This window comes from Topomyia yanbarensis, chromosome 2, assembly GCF_030247195.1.
Source record: "Topomyia yanbarensis strain Yona2022 chromosome 2, ASM3024719v1, whole genome shotgun sequence".
Lineage (NCBI taxonomy): Eukaryota > Metazoa > Arthropoda > Insecta > Diptera > Culicidae > Topomyia > Topomyia yanbarensis.
This window is the reverse complement of record NC_080671.1, coordinates 36,470,687-36,489,184: the sequence shown is the minus strand read 5'-3', so window position 1 is coordinate 36,489,184 and position 18,498 is coordinate 36,470,687. Positions and strand designations below refer to the sequence as shown.

Sequence of the window (18,498 nt, the reverse complement as noted above, 5' to 3'; positions counted from 1 at the left end):
AAGCGATTGAGACTGGTTTAATCTCATTTCACGACAATAGACACCAACTGAGTACTTGAGTTTGAGTCCCCAAAATTTGCCGCAAGCCCGTCTACATTGGCCGAAGGCCATTCAAGCTTTCTTGATTCTGGAATGTGTATGCTAACCAATTTTGATTTGAATCAGGAATTACCCCAACGTACTTAACTTGATCTGCAACAATAATTTCAGAATCAAAGGACTGCAATGGACGTTCTCCATTTGCAATCCTGCGTTGCGTGAAAAGCACCATTGATGTATTATTTGCTCCAACATGAAGGCACACTTGCTCAACAACACATAAGGCTTGTTGCATCAAATCAAAAAGTGTGTTAATGCAAATACCGGTGATCATTATATGATAATCATATGCGAAACCATATGTCTGAAAGCCAAGCTCAATAAGTTTCCTCAACAAGCCATCAAGGTTCCATAGCAGTGGTGACAGCATACCACCTTGAGGACATCCGCAGGCACTCAATTTCCTTATCTCCACTTGTCTTAACGATGAGCACAGATGTCGGTTGCTAAGCATTGCGCGTATCCAGTTCATGATATATTAAGGTACTCCATGACCTCGTGCTGCTCCAAAATGAATTCGAAAAACACGTTGTCAAAACACCTTCAATATCGAGAAAAACTCCTAAACCTCATTGCTTTTGTGAAAAACTTTTTCAATGTTGCAGACAACATTGTATATCAGGGCGGTAGTAGACTTCCCTCGCTGATATGCATGTTGCATTGCATGCAGCGGGTGCTCGCCCAAACTAACATCCCGAATGTAGTGGTCGATTAAACATTCCAATTATTTGAGAAGGAAGGAGGTCAGACTAATCGGTCTAAAGCGCCTTTCCTCCTCATATGTGACGCGGCCACCTTGGGAAACGAATTTTACGGTTATTTTCCGCCACGCTTATGGACTTATGGAATGTATCCTGTTGCAAGACTACAAGTAAGAACCTTTTACAAAATATGCTTAAAGTGTCCATATCCTCTTTGTAGTATTGTGAAATAGTTCACGAGAAAATATCCAAATTGTTTTAATTTTATGAACTACTAATTCACATTTTCGAAAACCAGATCGTGATCAAGATGCAATAAATCATGAATCAGTTCACGTCGTATAGTCGGACACTAAATAATGTTCCTAAATCTATGAATAAAATCACGAGTCAACCTTCGGTTTTATGATTAATGTTCACAAAGTTGTGAACTAGTTCACATACAGAAAACGAGATTGTAATGACATGGCAGGAAGAGTGAATGAAGTTCACAAAACAAAAATAAACACCCTCTCTAATAAAAGCGTTATATAGACATTACTGAAGGGGTATTGAACATAATTATAAAACACATGGTTTTTGTTCATGTTCCTGTTTTCGCAACGTAAAACGTGATTGGTCTAAAATGCATAATACTTCATTCACGATTTTTGTAACAATTTTTTTTGAGTACACACAATTTAGACTCGTGTAGTCCACCATTGACCAGAAAGATATGGAATTTTTGGAAAATCAATCGGCCCACTTTTGAGTCCATCCTTAGTCGCATCAGTAGTCTCTGCTCCAAATTTGAACCAAATCAGGCATCTAATATCTACCGGACCAACGCGCTTGATGTTTGTATGGGATGTTAACATGGAAAAATCCGACTATCCACTAGGTGGAAATATACCTATGCATCAGTTTATTACTACAAGTAAAAGATAGAAAAAATATTTTTGCCCGTAAACTTTCTGTACTATGCCCAGGGTCGGATTAAGAATGCGTGGGCGGGGCCGGATACGTGGGGGCTCTTATTGAGTTTGTAATTATTCACAATTCGATAAAAAAAAACAAGGTATAACTATATTTTAACAGTAATTCCAATTATTTCATCAAACAGATTACCTTACATTAGATTTCTTGCATTTTAATTATAATTTTGCAGTTATTTGAAATCACTTTGTCTTTTGCTATCCTTACACATGTTTCTTCAATACAACTGTCAAAGGATTGCCAGAATATTCACGTACTTATACTGGTTGTTATGGCAACGCAGGGCGAGTTTTTATTTACCGTCTGTTTTTTATTCATTCCTCACCAACAGTCATCAAACGCAATATTGTGGCTCATTAATTGCACACGAGACAATATCGAATTAGGGATGTGCTAATTGCACGAGTTTTACCGCTCTGTTGACATCTGCAAGAACGGAACAGTGCTAATAGTCAGTGCTACGATGCGCAAGAGTTTGAGTTCAAATCTCGGTGCATTCGTCTCTTTTTACATTAATCGTAAAATCTTCCAAGTGTTTATATATGACTTTAGATAAGTATCATAACTATCTGATAGCTTGGTTGGATGTATAAAGTATTTGTTAGTAATAATCTAATGATAAATGAGTAACAAGCAGGATAAAAGTTGCTTGGGCATCACATGATTATTCTGATTTTTATTAGTCAGGGTAAAAATGACTACTGTTCGATGTATTTTATAAAACGAGCTGAATTTTTGGCTGCGGACTAAATGAATGACCTAAAATAAATGTTGCAAGAACAGAACATGCTTCATAAAACCCGTTTTAAATATATTGGAATGTAAAAATCGGACAGGAGCTCTTCCACGTAACAGTCGGTTGAAAAACCTGTTTTAATCCACCTAGTGGTGCAATTGTGCCATTTTCATTTAGATAACGTAGGATTTAATGGCTAGTTAAGTTCAAAATAACATCTATAACATTGTGGAAATGTCTATTCCATTCTTATTACACTTTATAAGCATATATAAGTGCACGACTGTCACGAACCTGATAAGCAACATGTCGAGGCTGACACACTAGAAACAAACAAAAATAAAATATTTATATAGCTTAATCACAGTGAGTTCACTGTTGTCTTCATTTTAACTTCATGGTGGAGAAGGAGAGGGATGCAAACTCAAGTAATGCTGAATGTATTTGAATAAGTGTTACATCATTCGGGCATCATAGGGTTACCAGATTATATAGGTATTTGCTGTTTGACCACACTCATCAACCCGTAACTCCGGAACCGGAAGTCCGATCAACTAAAAATTCAATAGCGTCTTATGGGAGCATTATACCGTTCATTTGAAATTAAGTTTGTGCAAATCGTTTGAGCCATCTCTGGAGAATTGAGTGACATTATTTGACACACACATACATACATACGCACACACAGACATTTTGCAATCTCAACTAACTGAATCGAATGGGATATGACACCTCGGCCCTCCGGGCCTCGGTTGGGAAATCAATTTTTGGAGTGATTGCATAGCCTTTTCATTATATGAGAAAGGCAAAAACCTTTGGTATTGAAAATCGTGAAAAATATATTCGGTTCTTACAAAAGAATCTTTATCAGATTTTCAATCTTGAATGTGGCGTTATACGGATTTAACTGCGAGCCAATTATGTTGGAGGTTCTTTGCCGATTTTTTTCGGGTGAGTTAACTTTTTTAACTTTGTTCTAAGTTTGGTATAGACCTAGTTTTCAGTAGTCGAAACTATCAACTAAAATTAATACTAGGATCCAAAAAGGATCCAATAGATACACTAAGCAAATCGGGGGTATATAAAATATCATGTTCACATTGCGATAAAGTTTATATTGGACAAAACCCTCTTCCCTAATTCATGTACGAAGTCTATTTTTGATTAGTTACGTCTTGGAAAAAGGATCGTTTGCTAGTACATCTCGTACCCATCATCGACAGGTATAAAGGTAAAATGATTTCGGAATTAATCAACGTAGACCGTAGATTGTTTTCATTGACGATGCGGTACAAAAACATATCGGTCAATAAATTTTCTCCTTGTTTACAGTGATTTGCCACAGTTTTACGTCGAATCGGCTCGTTTCCTAAACTGGTTTCCACCTTTTTGGGTATGTTTCAATCTTCTTATAGCTGGAGTAGGTGTCTTCTTGTGTAACGAGTTGTAGCTCACCAATGAAATTGAGCCAACGAAAATTCGTTGATCTGACTCGATCAGTCGATAATGCCGAAGATAAAATAGAATGGAGCGGCCGTAAATGATGCTGAAACCCAACAGCAGGTCTTTTCAAAATATATTTATTGTTCGCTGGCTATTGTAACCCGGCAGGGTAACAATTTTGCACTACATTGAAAAATATCTACATATTTTGAATGTTTCAAAGGGTTTCTTCCATTTCATTCCACTATGTTTTTATAGTTAAATGCACTTGCACTTCACTATTTAACAGATACCGTTATTTCGATTACTACTAATCTTCTTCACTGTTTGTATGGAAAATGGAAAAATGGAAGAAAACCTTTGAAACATTACATACATTCCACTAAAACCTCCGTTCGCGTATATATTGTACATATTTTGTCTATTCACTCCGTAGAGTGTATTTGTTTATGCAACATGACTCGCCACTGTTCAACATGCTCGTTCATGTATTTGAGTTAAATTTTGTTTAAATTGTTATACACGATCGTTGCAGGTGCATTATTTTTTGCTATATATTTGTTAATAAATAGCATAGGGTTTAGATACACGCAAAACTCGGCCGTAATACCATTACGGGAATAAAAAAAAATGCTCTAATAGTAAGACGTTTAGCACTAAAACGATCCCAATAAAAAATTCACCAAAAACAGCAATACCAACACGTTAACATCATCTCTGCCGCGCATTCATGTTTCATCACTTCTTATACAATAAACATTAACGCGTCGGATTGTCTGGCAGTGTGTAGCACTTCACGTGTCATTGTATTGCGCATCAAGCGAAGCGAACACAATGTAGATAAAGACGAAGATCGGCTCACACTCGGCTAGCTTTAAAGCACAGTCAGAAAAAAACCGTTAAGTTGAAATTTCTTTTCTATCACGGACGTCAACAGCAAGGTGGCGACAGCACAAAACATGAACAGTCCTTCCCGTCATGGTCTGGATCTGGAACTGGACCGGATCCGGGAACTAGCACGGATCAGGAACTGATACGGATTCGAAAACTGCTTAAAAAAACTTTCACTATCCAACCTACCCAGTAAAAAAATCCGTAATTCCTGCTGGTTTCTGCCAATATTGGTGCACATTCCAGCCTGAATTCGAAAAGAAATCCGCCAGAATTCCATTTGGTTTTGCTCGATATTAATACTACCATAGAAATCAACCGAATTACACTAGTTTACAAGAAAAATGAAGCTTCAAGAAAAAGTATTTTTTAGACTAATTTTGGATCGCTGAACACGAAAACAATATTCATTTTTTTGTTCAAAGAAGCGATTTTGTGATTTTCTCAAAAAACTCGTTTTTGAGCACTTTGTGTAGTTTTTAGTCAATATTTCTTGTCAAAATCATTCAATTAATTTAGTCAATATGCAGGTTGAAAGATGCCGAGATGCCCTTTCCAAAAACATATAATATGTGTCGATCATATGTAGAATTTATAATTATCGACATACGAACAGAGCCGAGGATGACAAATACTGGTTGTGTGATGCACGTACATAAACATCTACCGAAATTCGTCATTCCACCGTTTACTACCTTTGTAGTAATATGAGTTTAATACCGCAGTGCGCAATTGTGTGGTCTGTTACCGAAAAGACAATAGAATCTTACCCAAAAGTAATAGAAACATACCCGTTGAATTTTGGGTGTAACAAATATCCTCCTCCTGTGATACATGTGGAGTGCGCAGAAATACATACGGCCTCTAGCAAAACCAAGTATCAGATTAACATTCCTTCACTTTTCTTCCGCGATCAACGTTCGGGCCTGGCCGGCGTCGGTACGGATAAATAAACATTTTACTCCCAAGCATAATTATCTACTGATTCCCTGTGAAACTTCAGCTAGTCCAGATCGATAACGGAGTAGCAGCCAGGGGTGTTTGCACAAGCTCAAGCATGGCAGAATCAGTGTCGAAAAAAAACGGTCGGATTTGCCCCACTGCGTCATTTTTCATTACGACGCAATTAAAAAAATGAACCAAATTCATTCAACGTGATTAGTAGGACTAGAAGAATCCACTTACCTTTATTATGCAATCATTTTAACAATCAGAAATATTCGGTAGTCAATTATGCATAAAAATCAAATCAAAAGTTGTAAAAACACACTTGTTGTCGTTTGAGCGTCTCAATGTTAACTAATAAAATGTCATGCCACCATGCTTATTTTCGATGCTCTACACAACAACACTGATATTAGTTTGCGTATTTTTCTATAACAAAGGGGCGTCGAGTTCAGACACATTGTCGGATTTGCCCACCTTACCCTAATAGTAGAAATGTCTACTTCATTATCATACTTGGAATGTATCCCACTAAAGTCGACGCTGACACACCTTAAACCAAAAAGTGTAATATTTAATAAACTTAATCCGCATGAACAGGTCTTAATTTCGGTTAAGCAGTCTCATGAAGCCAGACCAAAGCGAACATCCATGTACCACCCACACTCCTGTTTGTAAAGACAGTATGCTTAGAAAAGCCACTTAACAAGAAACGAATGAATAGATTTGTCCCCTGAAGATGATGCACTCCAGCATCGAAACGTCGGAGCAATCATAACCAGAGCTGCAAATTTTCAGCAGGTTGTTTTGAACTTGAAGGAAGAACAAATCTCAAATCATGCCCTACTATGTTCAATTCGCTGTTTTTCGTTTGCATCATTCATTCGAACAACCGAGCTGCTCAATCATTTTTCATTCATTTTCGATTTCATTGACCCTGTGAATATCTCTGTGCTGGGGTAATGACTAGGTTTTTCAAGCAAAACTACTCTGATCATTCTTCTTACTGTTCCTGTGAGCTTGAAAACGCAAAATATGTCAATATTTAACCTTAACTGGCCTCTACAGAGCAGACTTTGGTTGGTGAATGAAAAAGCATCAATTTGAAATGAAGACGTACGGTTTGGTTATGAAAATCCCGCCAACTTGAAAATGAATGATTAAGGGAGGCTTTGAATTTGAATCATAGATGGGTTTGATTGAGCTAAAAGTTGGCATTTGAAAATGAAAATTTGCATCACTGATCATAACATAACTCGTTTTAATCCATATGAGACGGGTTAGCCGAAATTAAGACCAGTTTGAGTACGTTACAGTCGAATTCTTCAATCAATTAATCAGCATGAGTTCTATTAATCCTCTTAAGACAGATGTCTTCCGTTTATTTCCACTATATTAATGATAATGAAAAACAGTTGCTTATCACCATCAATCAACAGATACTAGTTTTTCAACTATTACTTATAACAGATGGAGATGGCTTTTGGTCACGGTTTTAGCCAATATTATTTTATTTGGTCTATCGCCTACGTTTCGAAGGTCTACGCCTTCATCTTCAGGGCAAGAAGATGAAGGCGTAGACCTTCGAAACGTAGGCGATAGACCAAATAAAATAATATTGGCTAAAACCGTGACCAAAAGCCATCTCCATCTGTTGAAAACAAAGTGGTCGTTCTTCCAGTTACCTATTACTTATAGTCTTCTTCAGTGTTCATATCGGTCTAAAGAATATTGCCATTGCTACAACCTTTTATACAGAAAACAGGTAGAAGAGGATCGGTAGGTGCCTAGATACGTGAAGCTGGCCGTTTTTTATGTGTGAGTAGTGTTTTGAAAAGCCATGAATATCCGTTACCTTGATCTCGATTAGGTAAGCTCTCAGATACATCTAATTGCCAGGGATTGAAAATTTGTCGTTGAATTTTTATATCCTCACTAGTTAGGTCATGTTTCTTGAAAAAGGTGTGTCCATATGGGAAATTCCAGTGTCACCTTACTAACCAATCTGTAACTTCGGAACCAAAAGTCAGACCCGAATGAAATTCAATAGCTGGTAATGGGATTACTGTATCCTTCATTTGAAATCAAATTTGTAAAAATCGATCAAGAATTCGCTGGGAAATAGGTGTGATATTAGTTTAGGAACAAGGTGATGTCCCCGCGGGCATCTAGAACCGCCATAGGTTGCTAATGTGGCTACTTTGATTGGTCATAAGATCTCTAGACCTGCAAATCCAAGTAATGTTGCACCCATTTCAATATGTAGTACATCATTTGTACATAATAGTATTACCAGTTTATATGGAAATTTGCTGTCTGACCGCAATCTTCAACCCGTAACTCCGGAACCGGAAGTCGGATCAACTAAAAATGCAATAGCAGTTTATGTGAGGTTTAGCTAACTGTGACAAAATTGTGTGACTTTAAATGACACACACATACACACATGCATACACACGGACATTTTCCGATCTCAACAAACTGAATCAAATGGTAAATGACACTCGGCCCTCTGGGCCTCGGTTAAACAGGCGACTTTAAGGGAGATTGCATAGCATTTTTTTATATGAGAATGGCAAAAATGGTGCCTGAACACTAGAATGCCTAGAAAAATAAATAATTTCTGAAAACACAATCGGCCCACCCCTGAGTCGATTCCTAGTCCCGCCAGGAGTACTTGCACCAAATTTGATGCAAGTCGAACAAGTCTAACTACCGGACCAACGTACCTGAAGTTTGTATGGGATTTTTCAACAATTTACATATAGAAAACCCACTACCTCGCATTTTCGCTGGTAGGTGGCACTGTATACATCGCATTATCACTGTAAGTGAAAATAAGAAAGATAATTTAATTGTCTACAACATTGTCGAAGACTGCTAGTCAATCCGACTTTGTTAAAAGAAGTTATTAAAGTTTTAGCGACGTGATGTCTGAGTCAGTTTTGTATGGGGCCTGGCAGACCATGGTTGTGTATCAGTACTCGATACCCAGGAACAATAGCATTTTGTGTAATAATGGTTAGATTTAGCTCAATAGTATATTCAGAAGAATTGTAGCACATAATACGAGTTATGTTTTGGTTAGAAAATTTTATTTCCATATGTTACCGCATAGAGGGCGCCAACACAAACTTTTCATAGAAGAAAGATAGCATATCAAGATGTTCGGAAGAATTATTGAAAAATGCCTGTTCTACAACTTTGTGGAAGACACCCAATCTCTATCTCACTCCGTTAAAAAGTTAGTGTTAACGCCATCTATGCGGTAAAATGTGGAACTAAAATTTTCCAACCAAAACATAACTCGTATCATGTGCTATAATTCTTTTGAATATACTATTGAGCTAAACCTAACCATTATTTCACAACAATGTTTAGTTCATGCATATTGAGTACTGATACGAAACCATGCACTGTTAGGCCCCATACAAAACTGACTCAGACATCACGTCGCTAAAACTTTAATAACTTCTTTTAACAAAGTCGGATTGCCTAGCAGTCTTCGACAAAGTTGTAGACAATCAAATTATCTTTTTTATTTTCACTTATAGTGATAATATGATGTATACAGTGCCACCTAGAGGCGAAAATGCGGGGTAGTGGGTTTTCTCCATGTAAATTGTTGAAAAATCCCATACAAACTTCAGGTACGTTGGTCCGGTAGTTAGACTTGTTCGACTTGCTTCAAATTTGGTGCAAGTACTCCTGGTGGGACTAGGAATCGACTCAGGGGTGGGCCGATAGGGGTCATTTTTTTCTTGTCACTCTACTGAACACTCGCGATTTAATAAAACATGTTCGGAAGAATTACTGAAAAATTTCTATTCAACAAATTTGTTGAAGATACCTAAATGTCATCTATCATGTATAATACGGATCTTAATTTATTGTCTTCTCTGACGTAAGATTGCGACCATATCGTCATATGTAATGTAGGCAAACCATTAAAATCATTAATGCTAAATTATTCCTCTCATTGAAATAGATTCCTTAGAATTTAATGACGATCTTCACAAGCTCACAACCAGAACACTTACATTCGCAAGTACCACCGGCATACGTCGAATCATTTATCTATCATACAAGCTGGGGTAGCGATCGTTCATAACAAACAGGCGTCCGGCAGTTTATTTTATCCGTTTATTCCGCTCAAGAGCGATAATAATATATGTACGTGGAACTGTGCGCGACGGAACAATCGCCCACAGCTATTCAGGGAATTCCTCGTCATCTCGTCTCATTTTCTATGAAATTTCAAATTCGCTCCTCATGACGCGATAACTTGAACTGTTTTCATTAATCCATACGGGACAGTTGAAGGAGGTGGACGTTCTTTAGGAGGAATTCAATTCAACTCGGCGTGATGTTCAAGAATTTAATATTTTTTGCCACGGCAGTAAGCTGCTTGGCAGTAGTCTTAGGACAGGAAGGAGTCAAAACCTGGCGGAAAGGTGGTGGTCAAGTGGTTCAAATGATTAACTTCAACCAAACCATAGCAGAAGATCGACCCAGGGAAAACATGATGCTAGATCTGCATCGTGGAAACGAGTCGCAAAGTGCTCTTGACAAGTTTATGAACAAAACCAAAGGTCAGATTCCGATGGGAGTTTGCTTCGAAGAGGTTCCGACTGCCAGTCTGTTCAAGCCAAATACCAGAGTAATTCCAGCCGGGAATGGGGTGAGTATTTTGTTTCGCAATTAACCCAAATCAAGTTGATTATGTGGGTTGCTTTTTTCACAGTCGGATCCATCGCTTAGCCGTGTCCAGGTCTGTTGCAAGGGTTACGAACGAAATGTTCATAACTTCCGCAAGTGCGATCCGGTGTGCGACGAACCTTGCATCAACAGTTTATGCGTCGGTCCGAATACGTGCTCTTGCTATCCGGATTTTGTAAATAATCGACAGGATAAGTGTGTTCCAACTTGCCCGATTGGATGTGATAATGGAGAGTGTGATCTGAAGCTGAATCTCTGTGTCTGTCGGGATGGCTTCGAACTGGACGAAACGCATCAGTTCTGTGTTTACAGGTGTACCGGCGGTTGTGGAGCCGGACAATGTGTGGGACCGGAAAAGTGTAAATGTAACGATGGGTATGAGCAGGATGAAGACGGAGTATGTGTTCCCAGATGTGAACGAGGATGTGGCGGCGGAGATTGTATCGCTCCCGGGGTCTGTCAATGTCGAGCAGGATACGAGAAAAGCGAAAGTGGTTGCGAACCCATTTGCTCCGAGTAAGTTTTCTTTTCGGTTAACTTAAAAGTGTTCAATTTGCTGAAAAATAATAGCATTAATTTTTATAGTCCCAAGAAAATTATACTATTCAACTTACCATATGACTACCCATATTCGCCCCATGTTTTATGTGATTTCCTCTCTACATGAAATTGACATGCGATTTCGTATTATTCACTCTACATTTTCTTAAACCCTCCGTAGCGGATGTTTCAACGGAATTTGCACAGCACCGGAAACATGCACCTGCAAACCAGGCTACAAAAGCGGCAACACTACGAATAACTGCGTGCCCACCTGTGATCGACCGTGTTTGAATGGCGAATGCACGGGACCGAACACGTGCACTTGCCATCGAGGTTACAAACAGGATGCAACTGAACCGCTAAGGTATGGCTGAAAAACGATAGTCAAATTTCATCGAAGCTAATCGATTTTCCCAATAGATGTGTTGCTCACTGCCCCAACGGGTGCCCGAACGGAGTATGCTCCGGACCTAACATGTGTCTGTGCAACGCTGGCTTCATCAAGGATCGCAGTCTGAAGGGAAGTCAAGCCTGTGTGAAGCGAGTCTAGAATGACGATAGTTTTTGCAACCATAAACGATAGAGATACGACCTAGCCATGATGTTCTGACATGACTTGCGAAATATATAAAACGTTGATAAGAGTGCTGCTTGTTAGCGGGAAAGGCCATCTGGAGAAAACTCAAATCAAGCGCATAAGTGCGATAGGGAATAAACATCGTCACTTTGTAGGCAAAGTGACTAATGAAAATGCGGTTGTATGTTGAGAGGATGTTTCTCAAATAAATTTCGTTTTCTACGCACTCAGTTTGTGTTTCTATTCGATGGTGATAACTGACATGGGGCCAGCATGGCGTTTTTGTTAGGGCACTAGTCTGATGTGCAACAGATCTGGATTCGATTTACAAACCCAGAATGATACCCTTTTAAAGCCTCCGTCATCAGAACGGACGAATGTGACAATTTTAATTTAATTCAATAATAAATTTTGTTCATTCATAATTTATAATTTGTTAGAAATTTTACATGTTTATTTACCGTTGGTCTCTGCCCGACCGAACGGCATGCCTATACCAAGAGAGGTGAATCCACCATATGGACGCAAGTTATTGAGCTATCCACACATGAACCGGGACCAATGGTTTTACTTTCCTTTCGAGGTAACTTCGTGACTGGAGATTTTCCACTTCAGAAAATCTAAATGAAAAAAATATTTTGAGAGATATTAGAACTTGAACGAATGCTGAAAATCGCACATACTCGAATATCCAGTTGATGGCAGCACTGTATCTGATTACAGGCACATTCGAAGTGTATAGTGTATTTCAGTGTATCATTGTCCATTGAACTAAACAGTCATATAGCCTCTAGCTTGACAAAGATTGTTTTAGATCTATACGTTTATAAACCGTTCATAATTGCGGTTTCGGGGTTTTGTTCTAATCGACATCGAAAATTAGAAACACACAAGCAGTTTCTCGAAACGGGTAAGTTTTGATAGCTTATTCAGTTTTAATCTAAGACCTATTTTTTCGAATATCAGATGATAATTAGTAGGAGCCTAAAAATTTGTATATAGGGGAACGCGGGGCAAGACCTTAAGCGCAATATTTTTTCTAAACTTCCACAAAGCTCCTAAAATTGTATATTGTGTGCATAATCCTTGTTTAGGTGGTTCTTAACAAAATATAATTTTTAAGCCTTTCAAAAAATTGAATTCATTAAAAATGATTGGTTGCCAAAAAATGGAAAAAATTGACATTTTAAAAACGCTTTTGAACTTTCTTTTTGTCCATTTTTTTCCATTAAAAATGTATTGTGTATGTGTGATAAAGTGCAATTATGTGTATATGACTATGTGTGATGCAAACGCATGCTTTCTGTAGTTTCATCGCGTAGCAAGAGGAAGAGCATTCTAATGCGTGGTGTTATGAATAAATAATGTTTAACGCATGGTTTATATTATGGTACGGGTTTTCTGAAGTAATTCTTTCGAGCTTTATTGCCACTTGTATAGCCATTCTAACGAGGAAGAGCTGTTCTGCAAGCAGATTATATACGCTGTTACTAGGATTCATTCACTTAGAAGTGACGCACGCTTCGTAGTAAGCTATCCGGTTCGTGTTGTGATTTTTCAGAACACTGTTGATCAACAATCCGACGGTCAATGAAAATTTTTCATCAAAATCATTTCAAAATCTCATATTAGATTATACTTTTCGTTTCTTTTTGTAATATTATTATGAATCACGTTCAACTTAATTTTTAATTTTTTTTTTTTTGATCGGCTTGAGACAATACTGACAAATAAATGCAAAAAACATAGTTTCCGTGTATTTCAATTATTAACATGACGTAATTATAGTATAATCGAACACAACAAATATACCGAGTCATTTGTATCGAATCAAAAACGAACCCAATCATCCAAACATCATGTCGGTCTTACCCCACCCAAATACTGTCGGTCTCACCCCAACTGCGCACATTTTTGTTAAATGCTCAATTAACAGTATTGAAATACTCAAACTTATCTTCAATACACACATATAACGATATGGAGAGTAGAAAAGAATGCGTGACAAAAAAACAGGTCATTTTCAAAGCTTTTGTGTTATTAAAATCTTAAAATGTATCAACTAAAAATAACATCCAAAAGCGCATCAACTTTGCTTTCGCTTGTTTTGTTTATTTTGTTGACGTTTAATGAACCCATATGGCATCGATATGTATCGAAATGCCTAAAATAGTCGTACTAATAATATCCTGTCATTATTGTATGATTTAAAATTTGATATCTGGAAAAAGTCGTGGGGTGTCGGGCTTACCCAGGGTGTCGGGCTTCCCCCCAGTTCCCCTAACATCACCAGCTAAACCAGACCGGCGCAGTACACTAACAATTGAAGGTTTATAGTTTACTACAAGTTGAAATGAGCGGCTTTAAAACTGCCATTGAACTGAGTTTGTTGCTACGGTGGCTTAGAATACCAAATCCACTTCTTCTATAATACGTTAAATTTCTCAAATACTATACTAAAGGGTGTTACGGTCAGAAATTGGTCCAACAAGAACGTGTGTAAAGCGGTCAAACATTATATTAAAAAATAAAATCATGTTTCTTTTGCCACTAAGGCTTAGTTTGTAGCGAACATGAATTGTCGGGCCTATCGATTTAATTTTTTTTGAGTTTTGACGTAAGTGCCAATACCTTATTTAAGTCTTTTTGGTGCTATCCAATATGAAAAACAGATCGAAATGGTGAGATGTAAGAATGGGCCGGAGTCCCAAGGGCTGCAGCTTCGAATCCTGTCGCTGGGGTGATTTTTTCTTCATCGAACGAGGTCACGGATTTGATCACTGTTCTACAGTGGAATTGTAGAAGCATCATCCCGAAAATCGATTCTTTTACTTTTACTTCGATTTCACTAAAAAACTTGAAATGCGTTGCATTTGCATTTTTTATTCAATTCCATATCAACTTTTGAACAGGGCTAATAAGATTTGTAAACAAACTTTTGTTTTGCTGAAAACATTTGAAATTGATTCTACCAAGTGTAAAGATGTTGAATCATGTGTACTTTCTATAAACTTCAACTCGACAGCGGAATAGTGAGCGAAATAAATTTGTTTACAAAAATCTCATTTGCCCTTTTGAAGAATTAATATTGAATTCATCTATTTGCTTTAGCTTAAAGGTGCCATTTTTTCCGCTTAGTTAATAATTAATTGCTCCAACAACCTCCCTTCTAAAAATCGTAAAGTACATTACTATACAAAGAACACACAAAATTACCCGTCCCCCTAATCCTACGAATATTATATTACCCCCTCTTGTAACATTTTTTAGTTTCATTATATAAAAACAAAATAATATTGCAATGTGTAACCCCCTAGTTTAAAGAAATTCAAAATGTAAAACAATGAAATAACGGCACCTTTAAGCTAACGCAAACGTGCCTTATCAAATAAACGAATCGAATAAAAAAAAAAATTTTCTCGATTTTTAGTTTCGTTATATTTTTTTAATAACCTGGAAGTAGAGGTGTGCGCCGATGCATTTTTAATCGGCGGCGGCGTAAGCGACATATTTGGCCGGCGTGTGTCGGCGTGACGAATATTGACGCCTATGTAACTAAAAATAATTCTTGGCAGTAAAATTCCTTTCCCAAATTGGTAACAGACTTCGCAGCACATACAAACAGACGTTACCAGCTTGAAGAAAATTCTAAAAAAAAATCATCGCTCACGATGTACTAGCGACATCTGTTGAACACATTGCACAAAATGGAATCCTCGCAATCATATCAAGTAATTTTTTTTCAACTGAAGCCCCAATAGTGCCCACCTAGGGGCAGATCACTTTCAGAATGTATTACAAATTTGCTTCAAATTAGAAAAAATGCATTTAATTTCCATTTTTGCAACAACTTTGCACTCCTTCGCAGAAAAGATTGTTTAACAATCGTCCTACGCTGATCCACTTTGTTAGATGTTTTGTTGAATGTAGGGCTAGTTTTTGTAGGGTTTTGACGTCTTACTTGCAACGAAAAATGCAGTATGAATTTCTATTTTGATGGAAAGAAATGCATTTAATTTCGCTGATGCGTCACAAGTGCCCACCCTGCTTGCCAAATGCAAGATAATAAATGAATGGCGGGACTATTTTACAGTTGTAAAATTTAAAGAACGAAATAGAAAAATTGTCGATGTCGCATACTACGACTTCGCATGAAATAATGATTGCAATGGACAAATTTAAAGAATGCAGAGTAACGACTGTATTTCAATAACCCATAATAATTATTTATAGTTCTATGTTTGGGAAATTAAAACGGTAAAATAGTTTTTGTTTTGTTTGAGGAAATTAATTCTTGTTGTCGTTTCATTGTTTTTTGTTTCATTTTAGTCTTCTTTACCGTCGCTCTTTAAGAATCCCACAGATATCGGGTACCCTAACACGAGGCGTTACTAATGGCATTACTGCGCAGAAATGTCACTTTTAATGGTCATGTAAGGACCTTTTACTTCATTTTCCTGGTTGGCATTTACTTTTACTTCTTGTAAGTACAAAATAACGCATACGATTCCGTGACACCACATTTTCTTTCTACTTAAGATTTGCTTCTATCTAGAGTGCAAAGTATGCTCGATGTGCTGGAGTCATACAGATCTACACCATAACGAAACCTAAATATACAGTTACTATCATTCATAATAATTCCACGACTTGATGTTGGGTTGAAACTGATTACTAAACAAGTCTGATTGAAAATGATCTGAGCGTATCTCTAGTTTTCGTAGCACCTGCACTCCGCCAATTGCTCCAGCAGATCCGGGGACCAACAAATTCGAATCCATTGCATACACCTAGTCAGATTCGATACATCGAATCAATTAAATTACTAACATCCTATTAAGTGCTTACTCGGCGATCGGCATCGTGTTGTAACTTAAGAAATAATTGTGAAAAACTCCCGCCTTGGGCACTTCGACAAGAATGAATTTCACATTTCCGGCCCATTTTGTTTGTTTTGGTTTGCATGAGATTAAAAAGACGGCAACGTTTTTGGGTGGGTGCGGAAACTAAGTAACGCATTTAGCTCTGTGTCAAAATCTCTTCACTAACACCACGCTCGCTGATATGGCGCATTTTTTGTAATGTAAAACGACCGTTTTTTCTACGAGTGATGAAAATTCATCTCGTGTTACGTCTTTTTTGTCTGTGATACCGGGTTGATGCAACTGACACTGAAAATCTTTCCTGAGTGGGGCTAGATCACACGATGAATAATTTATGAGACCAGAAATCTTACCCTCTACATCGCCACATCAGTGCACCAGCGTCGCGAAAAGTCAAGATTATTCTGTCCAACTATTCTTCGAGAAATTTTTTTTAAAATAGGTCACGATTCAATCAATGACAAGTAAACCTCGCATTGAAAATAATTTTTGTGTTTTCAAAAAACTAGTTCGCGCAAAAAATATGGCATTATACTCAAATGTTGTGTCTGAATATGCTTAATATTTTTATGATTCTAGTTCATAACTTGATGATACATTAATTTGTATTAACTTTATTGACTAAAAAAGTCAAGAATTGAATGATGTGCAACGATTTTCGTAAATTCTCTTCGTGTTAACGTGATATTTTAGCCTTGAGTTTATCGTCGGATTTTTTACACAGAGTCACGTGTCTTATAGTTTTCTTAATTATTTCACGGATTTGAATTGTGGCTAAGTAATGTATTTTTGATGCTTAGCGCAGTTTCATTTAATTCCGAACATTACACTGAATCTAAACAAAAGAATAACAGGGTTACAGGTCCTGGTAGTTTCCTTGTATCTAATGCTCGCGCCTATGAGACTGGTTGCTAGCATTTGTACACAATATCTCACATAGAAATTTCAAAACCAAAGAGCATAGCGAATAATCCATGAATAATAGTCTGAGTTCCTTGAAATTGTTTTCGTAAGTATATTAAGATTATGTGGAAAATTAATTACTTCATGAACTATATCATGAACAGTTTCACGAGCTCGACGGGTAATCGTGTCTAGCATACTATCATGAATCGGTTAAAAAATCGATGAATAATACACTGTATTCCAGTGAAATTGATTACGTGCAAAGATTAAGATCAGGCAAATTATCGTAAATTTCATTACTTATATCTTGAAAGTGGAAGTGTTTTTTTTGAATTTGTGAACCGTTCCACGCGCACGAATGGTGAATTGTAACTTATATGCTCGCAATCATAACCAGTTGACGAAGCAAGAATGGATCCATGAATTGTATTCCGAGTGTCGTGTAATGATTTGCGAGAAAATATCAAGACTTTGTTAATGTTGTGATCTAATTCACAACCACTAATACCAAATAAACATCAATATATGATTAATCATGAATCAGTTAACGTCGTATATTCGGACCATAGACAATGTTTCTAGATTTGTGGTTAAAATTTTGAGCCAATGATTGTCGAGTTCGCGAATTGTCGGCGTGGGAAAAAAGCATCGGCGGCGCGCCGCCGGTCTACCTTTCGGCGTCGGCGTTTGTTAAAATTTACCGGCGGCGGCGGCGTGGCGTGGCGGCGCACAGGTCTACCTGGAAGCCTACTGAATAACGTGGTAAAATTAGGAGTACATCAAAAACTGTTTAAGAATTTTTGCATGGATGCAAAATGGTAATATTTTAAGGGTTTTTTTTAATAATTTTCATTATATCATCGCTGTTGTGCTATCTTATGACAAACGCCATTTTGGGGTAAACTGAGTTAGATACTGCACATTACTTGTCTAAAAAATCTCTACAAAGTGGCGTTTTCAGAATTTTGACATTATACTTGGTTACTGAGATATAGCGAGAAACGTGCTGAGAAATTTTTAATTTTTTGCTTCGAATGAATATGTCTGGGGATTGGCTTAAATTATCTTGATGCATAATAT

General features: G+C 37.4%; 2 protein-coding genes across 2 annotated transcripts in view; both read left to right on the top strand.

Annotated features, from left to right (window-relative positions):
• The first annotated feature begins 9,972 nt into the window (after window positions 1–9,972).
• LOC131682852 (epidermal growth factor-like protein) lies at window positions 9,973–11,855 on the top strand. Its single transcript, XM_058964622.1, has 4 exons — window positions 9,973–10,471; window positions 10,535–11,025; window positions 11,231–11,416; window positions 11,473–11,855. The coding sequence occupies exons 1-4, from the start codon at window positions 10,157–10,159 to the stop codon at window positions 11,600–11,602; spliced, it is 1,122 nt and encodes a 373-aa protein (XP_058820605.1). The 5' UTR covers window positions 9,973–10,156; the 3' UTR covers window positions 11,603–11,855.
• Window positions 11,856–12,402: 547 nt separating this feature from the next.
• Window positions 12,403–18,498, top strand: part of LOC131679432 (fibrillin-1-like) — a 96,315-nt gene continuing 90,219 nt past the window's right edge. Inside the window, exon 1 of the mRNA XM_058960162.1 lies at window positions 12,403–12,539. The gene's annotated coding sequence lies outside the window, so the exon portion shown is untranslated. The remainder of the gene's footprint in view (window positions 12,540–18,498) is intronic.

Coding starts and splice junctions, on each gene's coding strand:
- LOC131682852 (XM_058964622.1), top strand. CDS start 10,157: ATGTTCAAGAATTTAATATTTTTTGCCACGGCAGTAAGCTGCTTGGCA. Junction 11,026..11,230: donor TGCGAACCCATTTGCTCCGA/GTAAGTTTTCTT, acceptor AACCCTCCGTAG/CGGATGTTTCAACGGAATTT. Junction 11,417..11,472: donor GATGCAACTGAACCGCTAAG/GTATGGCTGAAA, acceptor TTTTCCCAATAG/ATGTGTTGCTCACTGCCCCA.